We start from the raw sequence: 9598 nt of genomic DNA, 5'->3' as shown, positions 1-9598 counted from the left end.
ATTTTGGAAATATTAATAATCATAACTCATAGTCATAATAATTCAGAAATCGCATGTACATTTACTTTATCAATTATCGAGATTACCTTGTTCTGTAACTGGTCTGGTCATCAGTCATTCGTCCAGCGAATAAATGTGAGATTATCACAGTTAGGAAGGGGTATCCCTTTACAAACTCCAAGAAAGTTTTATCTTCTGGCCATGAACATCAAACTTTCTGAGTTTATTAATTAAAACTACTCAATGTAGTCTATAATATCGAGCTTGTAGCTTAATTAGATCTTTTAATTTCATTGACTTTATAAGGTGGGTTTTTAAACACAGAGACAGTGAAAAGTATAAATGGATTTTAATAAATGCAAAACTAGAGAGATTATATGAGCTACAAATATAAACGTACGTAAAAATGCAAACAATAAAATCAAACAAACATTTAACCAAACAAGAACATAAGAACGTGATCAGAATAAATTAAATGAAAGAAAGAAAGAAGGAAGAGAGAAGAGGAAAGACTAGTAATTATTACATACAGAACCTAATTTTACGAGACACCTGGAATCAGCTTTTAGACAGATATAAATATACTTGCAAATTTGGTCTCTGTTCGAGTGATGCTGAGGCAGGAAGCGCGGACGGTGTCCTGTTTCTGCTGCGTCTTCCGGTGTCGCGGGAAGCTTGAAAGGCTCACTGAATGTAACGTTTACCGGAAAATAAGATTCATCTCCCGTGAAGGAAGAGGCAAATATATATATCTTAGTTGCAAAGAACGGCAGCTTCTACATGACGCAAGGGTATGCGTCCCAGAGGAGAAGCCAAGGCAAGGCCTGGTCCAGCTGGTTCCGTTGGGAGGAGAAGCGCTGCGCGTGGAGAAGAGGAGGTCAGAGCAAGAGCAAGAGATGAGAGAGAGAGAAGTGGAGGTCTGTTCTTTTTAAAAGACATCTGTTTACGCCCTCTTTTTTGGACAACAGCAAATCAGGTCTTCTGATCTGAAGCGGGAAAAAGTTTCTTTGTGTGAAGAAGACACGCCTACCTTGACCATATGTCTTATGAGAGTAAGAATTCATATTTCCTCTTAAGATTGTACACACAGAACAATACATCTTACTGTAATCTCCTATGTGTGACTGGTTGAATTAAAACAGGACGGTCAGACAGATACCAATTATGACAGGTAAAGATTGGGGAAACATAACGTTACATTTATATGCATAATTACACACAAATAAAGTTTGATTAAACACACAATAAAATTGTCAGTGTTTCCGTTATGGCAAGTGACGACACTTGAGAAACACAGGAATACATATCAACATTTAGTAATGGCTTGTTATGTAAAGGGGAATTCTGTTTCAAAGTCCAGAGTGTGTTTTGTGTGTGTGCGCTGGAATGTCACGAGTCTATGAAGTCACGGGAAGTTCACGCTGAGCTGGGGGGGATCCCAGCCACACGGGCGCTGGAAAATTATCCCCTAGAGAATAATTAACCAAAGCTACTTCCCTAAGGACAAAGACGATGTATTCGACACCCTCATGATTCACTTAATTTGAAAAACAGCTGGCCTGATGTCATTGTTGCTACAGCATGGTTATTGAAAAAACAAAAAATGACAAAACACAAAACACATACTAAATATGTGTCAATAAGACTTCTGAATAATGCATTTTGAGTAGAGTTTTTTCTTCAAAATGATGTGAAAATCATCCTTCCAATCATTCACATAAAACAATACATTGATTTAAATTTTGTACGACACTTTTTGTTTGGAAAGGCAATATGCGGGTGGGCGTGATTCACACCTGAGGAGACAATGGGCCCCCGCATAATGAGGCTGCATACGTAATGAGCCTTTCATTCAGTTGTGTGACTGAGCCACAAGAAAGAATGCAAGGACAATATATATATATATATAATTGGTTCACAGTTGTTGTTGTTTTTTCCACAAATTGTGCTTGCAAATTGTAAAATATCCAAGGTAAACATTTCTAGTAATTGTGCAGTTAATTCTCATACTGTATTTTCAGATTTGGAATATATTCTCTACCCAAATGTGTCACTAATAAAGCATAATACATTTTTTTAAAGAGAAGGCTTATATTGACCTTTTAAGATTTTGTTTACATCTATCCTTGTATGTATATATATTATATATATACATATATATATATATTTTTTTGCTATTTTATTAAAAAGGTTATACAATTACAACAACAATTAAAATTGTAACAATATTTCCAGTGTAATCTTTCTTTGTAAAAACTAAAGTATACATTTTATCATACGTAATTCAATTCATATGAGCAGAAATTGGCAACATTATAAGCTTATTTGATGTGGCAGTATTTTACAGTACAAACTTTATAATCTATCCGATTTTTACTCATCTCAGTATAGCAATAGAGTTTGGTAAAAGCTGTTCATTCATTCACACACAGAAACGCGATTCATTTTTAAACAGTATTTTTGTCAGCTGTAGCTACATAACAGTGCGCATCTGTGCGTTCATTCATTCATACATAGAAACGCGATTCATATTTAAACAGTCTTTTTGCCAGCTGTAGCTACATAACAGCACGCATCTGTGCGTTCATTCATTCAGCGTGTACAGACACTTGCGATTAGAACAAAGCAAATATATAACTGACCTATTCCTCAGCCGGATCCGTTGCTCCTCGAAATGAAACTTCCAGCACTTCTGAGGTAAATTTTCCAGGATTATTATCAAGATAGTATTATTCCTCACAGCGTCGTAAAGTACATGAGTCTGAAAGTGAACTCGCTGTGTGTGTTATCCAGCTGATGTGGGCGTTCACGGGTTTGCCTGGATCACCTCAGATTATTTGCGTTTGAATAGCGCGCGCTCTCCGTGGGCGGGGTCACATTAAAACTTAATGAGCTGAGATGAGAACGACTGACATCTCTCTCTTTTCATACATATTACATAAACTGAGAATATTTTTTTATAAAAATTAATTCATTTAAAAGAAGAGAATTCAAGCTTCATGCCTGTGTGTCTGTATGCCTGTTTGACTGAGTATTCGCTGAGTTGCAGTTCATTTTCGGGCGCATTTCAGAATTGACTTCACTGACAGAGAGAAAGCAGAACTCGCATCATGTTTATTTTTCTTTATTTGGCAAAAAGCACAACACTTTGTTTTTATTGTGAGTATACACAAAAAATACACACTTAACAGGATCGAGTGATGTAAAACACAAGTATGTAAGATCAAAATCAACAGAGTATTTTTCGTCTCTGTTGCACTGATAAGGAAAAAAACGAGCCTATCGCGCCGGCGCGACAGCCGACCTCAGGGGATTAAGGAACTGGATTCTATAATCTTATTTTACGTTTGGAATTATAAGACCCACTGGATTTCTAAAAGTCATCTACAAAAATCCAAGTCTTCAGGTGGTCTGGGTATGCCAGTATTTAAACATTATTATTGGGCTGCCAATATCAGGGCTTTAATGTTCTGGCTGAAGGGGACACCGGGTAACCTGACCCCCGAGGCCCCCTTGTGGGTACAAACGGAGACTAACTTGGCTGTTGGCACCTCCTTAATGGCACTGCTGTTCTCCAAATTGGATAAGCCTAAAGAGGTGAATAAATTTTGTTTTGAAAAATTCAGTCAAAATCTTAAATCAGTTGAGAACAGTTTTGTCCCTGCCGGAGAGCTCTGTTCATATGCCAATTTGTTACAATCATTCCTGTTTACCCCCGTGGTCTGATAGAACTTACCATGTCTGGAGGAAGAAGGGTTTAGGTTCCATTAAAGATCTTCATGTTGAAGGACGGTTCACATCTTTTGATCAGTTAAGAGAGAAATTTGACTTTTTTTTCGCTATTTACAAATCAGAAGTTATGTTAGGACCAAAATTTGTCATTTTGAACTCCTCCCGGAGAAGCATCTTTTCCGATGTTCTTCTTAATCCTCCTGACTCTAGGCATCTTATTTCTAAATGTGTTTGTTTATTTGGAAGCTGCCTTTCAGCCCCTACTGTAAGATTTAAAGAGGCCTGGGAAGAAAACCTAGGAGTTGAGCTGTCCGAAGATACGTGGGACAGGTGCTTGGCTATGACACATGCCTGTTCAGTCTATAGATCCAATTCAAAGTTATCCACCGCTTGCATTACACTAAAGCCAAATTACATAAACTTTTCCCCTCTGTTTCACCAATGTGTGACAGGTGTAAGGTGGCAGAGTATACAGCCTCTCATGCTTTCTGGTTTTGCCCTTCATTGTTTGGATATTGGTCAAGCATTTTTGACTGGTACTCCAAGGCTTACAATAAGCCTCTTTCACCGGATGCTGAACTCGCCGTCTTCGGCTTCTCACAGCGCACGTCCTGCCCTTCAGGAGCACTGCAACAGTCCCTAATGCTGGGCGTGGTCGTGGCTAAGAGACTTGTGCTTAAAAACTGGACCCTTCATCAGATCTGGAGTGTGTGTGTGTGTGTGTGTGTGTGTGTGTGTGTGTGTGTGTGTGAGTGTGTGTGTGTTCATCAGATCTGGAGTGTGTGTGTGTGTGTGTGTGTCCAGGCGCAGGTCCTTCATCAGATCTGGAGTGTGTGTGTGTGTGTGAGTGTGTGTGTGTGTGTGTGTGTGTGTGTGTGCCAAGCCTTGTTTAAGTGGGGATTGCATTATTTGCATGATAATATAATTTGTGTAGAATTCTCAATACCTTCTACCTTTATATTTGTCATGTTTGACTGATTACAGGTTGCCTTCCAAAACCACATGGACACAGATTCCAGCTCTGCAGAAGATGGGAATGTGTCCCACTCCAATCCCAAGGTAAGAAAGTATTGATTACTTTAATAAGATGATGGCCACAGTTCATAAAAGTTTGGAGAATTCATTAATTTTATCTTGACTGATTTTCGTAACAGTTTAAAAGGCAACCCTTTCAATGTTTGTTTGATACTTTAGACCCATTCATACTTGATAACTTGCATTTATTTTTGCAATTAGATATTAAACTAGATTATTAATCTGTTCTGGTCCATGCCTAAATTCTAATAGAATCACATCGCAATTCAAATAAGTTGGATCATTACTTTAGAGAAGTGACTACTAATTATAAATGTAGAGAACAGAAAATCATTGCATGCACATAACAAAAATGATCACTTTTACATTTTTTTTTTTTTTGCAGTTTACAATTGTATGTACTTTAGTTAAAAAATCATTCTACACTTTCTGTAGCATTGAATTTTTTATTTGATTTTTAGCTGGGCCCAGAATCACATCCAGTCACTCAACCAGCAGAAGATTCTGTGATACCCTCACCAACAGACGCACAGGTAATAAGACAAGTTGTTTTAGAACCATTTAGTTTCAGAGCCGCACAGTATACATTATATTGTGGTAATAATTATTTCCCAGCAACAATGTTTATCAGAATGTGTTTGACAGAACGATGCGAGGATGGCATTATTACAGGCTTTGTCCCAACCCTGTTAGTGCATACTGGATGGCATTATTACAGGCTTTGTCCCAACCCTGTTAGTGCATACTGGATGGCATTATTACAGGCTTTGTCCCAACCCTGTTAGTGCATACTGGATGGCATTATTACAGGCTTTGTCCCAACCCCGTTAGGGCATACTGGATGGCATTATTACAGGCTTTGTCCCAACCCTGTTAGTGCATACTGGATGGCATTATTGCAGGCTTTGTCCCAACCCTGTTAGTGCATACTGGATGGCATTATTACAGGCTTTGTCCCAACCCTGTTAGTGCATACTGGATGGCATTATTACAGGCTTTGTCCCAACCCTGTTAGGGCATACTGGATTTTTTGCACATATTTACGATACCTATCTACATTTGTGAGTTATGAATGACAAATTGTAATATAATTATATAGATTTCTACATTTTAAACGACTTGCCACAAACGATGGATACAAGCACCCTCTAAACAAACCTGAAAGTTTGGTCGGCACTTTAACCTCATAGGTAGTGATGAGTATTTATGATACCTTTTGGGGACATTGACCTGTATTTTAACTGTCCTTATGGGGATACCTTTGTTGCTAATATAATTTGTGTAAAATTCTCAATACCTTCTACCTTTATATTTGTCATGTTTGACTGATTACAGGTTGCCTTCCAAAACCACATGGACACAGATTCCAGCTCTGCAGAAGATGGGAATGTGTCCCACTCCAATCACAAGGTAAAAAATTATAGATGATGGCCACAGTTCATAAAAGTTTGTAGAATTCATTAATTTTATCTTGACTGATTTTCGTAACAGTTTAAAAGGCAACCCTTTCAATGTTTGTTTGATACTTTAGACCCATTCATACTTGATAACTTGCATTTAATTTTGCATTTATTCATGCAATTAGATATTAAACTAGAGTAATTGCGTGCATGTAACAAAAATGCTTGCTTTTACATTTTTTTAGCAGTTTAAAATATAGGGTATTTTTTGTGGATGTTAGAAGGAAATACTTTTATTCTACAGACATTGGGAGATATTGTAGTTCTGTTTCAGTGACACAGACCTTGTATTTAGGAAATTTAATTTGCTGAATTCTGATTAATTTCAGTTTAAAAAACAAATGCTTGGATATGATTCTGAAGACTCACTAAGCAGCATGGAAATAACAGAGGATGAATATGTGCCAGGGTCAGATTGTGAAAGTGAGACCAGCTCAGAGGGAGGCAGTATATTAAAGAAAAATGCTGCCACCATGGCCAGTCCTGCTGTTAAAGATGGAACAAGAAAAACATACAAGGGACCTAGAAACCGGAACTCTGAATCTGACACATCTGGGGAAAGCTCCATAACTTCACTTACAGTCATGCACAGTCAAAAGACTGACGATGGATCTAGAAGATACACCAAAAAACATTACTATCTCTTTTGTGAGAAACCACAATCCAAAATCGCCAGGCATCTGGAACTTGTTCATAAAGATCAATCTGAAGTCGCTAAGGCCATTTCATCTCCAAAGAACTCCAAGGAAAGAAAGCTCCAACTGACTATACTAAGGAAACAGGGGGACAGAGCACACAATGTAGATGTCATTAGAAAGGGAAAAGGTGTCATTGTTCCATGTAAACAAGCGAGTTCTCCAAATGTCAATCCAAATAAATTCTTACATTGTGCAAATTGCCAAGGACTTTTTAACAAAAGATTTCTTTGGAAACATATGAAAAGGTGCCCACTTCGAGGTGTTCTTCCAAAACCTGGTAGAACTCGAGCCCAATCGATTTGCACCTTTGCGCAACCTGTGCAGGAAGGAGTTAGCAAGGGACTGTGGAAACTTCTCAGTGACATGAAACAAGGTGAAGTGGTAGATGTCATAAAGAGTGACCATTGTATCCTCAAGTATGGCGAGCAGAAATACAACATCATGGGACACCGGCGTTCTGATCATGAACTGATCCGTCAGAAGATGCGTGAGTTAGGGAGACTGGTTTTGAAAGGAAGGCAGGTGTCCCCTCTCAAATCACTTGAGGAATACATTGATCCAGCCAACTTCCAACACACAGTTAATGCAGTTAAAGCTGTTACAGGCTTTCAGTGTGAGACAAATAAGATAGCGGTGCCAACGCTAGCCAACAAACTTGGTCAGAGCCTCATGAAGGTTGCCGACATTGTAAGTTGTGATGCAAGGATCTGCGGTGACACAACAAAAGTTCAAAAAGCAGAGGACTTCAAACACATCTATCAGACACGCTGGAGGGAGATGATCTCATGTCATGCTCACAATACCCTGGAAGAAAAAAGGTACAACGCTCCACTGATCTTGCCATTTGCAGATGATGTCAAGAAACTCCATATATATTTAAAGAAGAAACAGCAAGAATACTACAGCACACTTTTTAATGCACCGAACACCAAGACCTGGGCAAAACTGGCTAAAGTCACTCTTGCACAAATGATCATCTTCAACAGAAAAAGGCAAGGGGAAGCCTGTCTGATGCCAGTACAATCATTCGAGTCTCGAGACAAATCTACTTTAAATATTGATATTGCTGACTCTCTCTCAGAAGTTGAACAAGCACTATGCAAGTACTTTAGTCGTGTAGAAATCTGTGGGAAGCGCGGAAGGAAAATTGCAGTACTTTTGGCACCGGAAATGATCAAATCCATGGAGTTGCTGGTTAAAACACGTGAAGTTTGCGGTGTTCCGAAGGAGAACATCTACATGTTTGCAATCCCAGGCTGCGAGACATCATTTCGTGGATCAGACTGCCTGCACTGCTTTGCCATGGAGTGTGGTGCTAAATGTCCAAAAGCCCTATCGTCCACCAAGTTGCGCAAACACATCTCTACAATGTCCAGAGTTCTTAACATGAACGACACCGAAATGGACCAACTTGCTGATTTCCTGGGACACGATATTCGTATCCACAGGAAATATTACAGATTACCAGAGGGAACACAAAAATCACCAAAGTCTTGATGGCAATGGAGCAGGGAAGGCTTAACGAATTCAGAGGGAAAGGTCTTGACCAGATCAGCATCAATCCAACAGGTATGTAACCTGTTAATCGAGTTTAAACTACCTGTCAAGCGTGTCCTAGTGACTTTGGAAGAATCTGTGCATATCTCTGAATACTAAGACTATATTTCAGAGTGCGTTGAGCCTGATGCTGGGATGGAGAGTGAAACAGAACTGTCAGATCATTCTCATGATGTGACGTCAAGTGAGCCAGGTAAAGATTTGTAAACACATTTTTTAAAGATGTTTGTCATTTCCATTAGTTAAATAATAATTAAATCATGCCTTCAAGCAGGCACTTCAGGAGTGAATAGCAGCAGGCCAGTAAACACGAATGAAGGTAAGATGTATGAACAGGCAGTTAAATGTTTAATGCAATCAGAATATCAAGAATTCCCCCCAAACAGCATATCAGTAATTAGTAGTTTGATTTAGAAATGAATATGATTGTGTTTCTAAAGGATCTCCAGAGAGGACACGGGAGGTCATGAAAGTAACATCAGGTAAGGAACCTGTCCAGTAATAGTTTTTATTTGCTTTATTTATAAAAGGTCAACAACATCATAAAGAATAGTATAAAAATAATCCAGTCTTGCACCTACAACACATGCAGTGCAATTAATGTAATTTTCTTGTCATTAGTTCCTAGGAAGAGAAAGTGGAGTGAGGTGGAGATTGCGGCTGTAGAAGAGAAAATGATGAAATTTATTCACTCGGGAGTTACTCCTGGAAAAGTCGACTGCATTGCATGCATTACAGCAGCCCCCAAAGCCCTCGGTGAACGAGACTGGCAGGCGGTAAAGTATTATATAAAAAACAGAATCACAGCATATGAGAGAAAGACCACTATAAAGTAAGGTTGATTTTGGTTGTTGATTCTGTTTTTGCGTTTTAGTTGAATTATATTATCTGTTTTTTTGGTCTCAATACCATAGTTGGAAACATTATAATGTAATTTAAGTTTTGAAAGAGTTAAAACGGCTCGATGTTGGTTGTAAATTTGGTGCTTGGACTTCCTTGTTTTTAAGTCTGCAGGCAAATTGCTGTGTCAGGTGATAAGGAGTTGGTGTAAATGTTTTTTCTAATTGCGTAGATTAGTTTTACTGTACAGTAGCCATACGACAGAGTGCCTATAGT

At 38.6% G+C, this 9598-nt stretch overlaps 2 protein-coding genes across 3 annotated transcripts; both read left to right on the top strand.

Annotated features, from left to right (window-relative positions):
• Positions 1–780: 780 nt before the first annotated feature.
• Positions 781–8422, top strand: LOC311098220 (uncharacterized protein; the record flags this gene model as incomplete). Its single annotated transcript, XM_084138311.1, has 6 exons — positions 781–877; positions 2794–2812; positions 3979–4062; positions 4185–4440; positions 4717–4791; positions 6557–8422. The coding sequence occupies 6 exons, from the start codon at positions 781–783 to the stop codon at positions 8420–8422; spliced, it is 2397 nt and encodes a 798-aa protein (XP_083994437.1).
• On the top strand, positions 8408–9333 carry LOC311093961 (uncharacterized protein). Of its 2 annotated transcripts, none has more exons than XM_084131666.1 (5): positions 8408–8494; positions 8595–8675; positions 8757–8801; positions 8923–8964; positions 9104–9333. In XM_084131666.1, the coding sequence occupies exons 1-5, from the start codon at positions 8422–8424 to the stop codon at positions 9316–9318; spliced, it is 456 nt and encodes a 151-aa protein (XP_083987792.1). In that variant the 5' UTR covers positions 8408–8421; the 3' UTR covers positions 9319–9333. The 2 variants fall into 2 exon arrangements, with proteins under 2 accessions (XP_083987792.1, XP_083987791.1); XM_084131665.1 differs by having other exon boundaries at positions 8754–8801.
• Positions 9334–9598: the final 265 nt, after the last annotated feature.

This window comes from Abramis brama, assembly GCF_963993115.1.
Source record: "Abramis brama genome assembly, chromosome: 1".
Lineage (NCBI taxonomy): Eukaryota > Metazoa > Chordata > Actinopteri > Cypriniformes > Leuciscidae > Abramis > Abramis brama.
The sequence above is the reverse complement of the archived record's forward strand: the minus strand, read 5'-3'. Positions and strand labels throughout refer to the sequence as shown.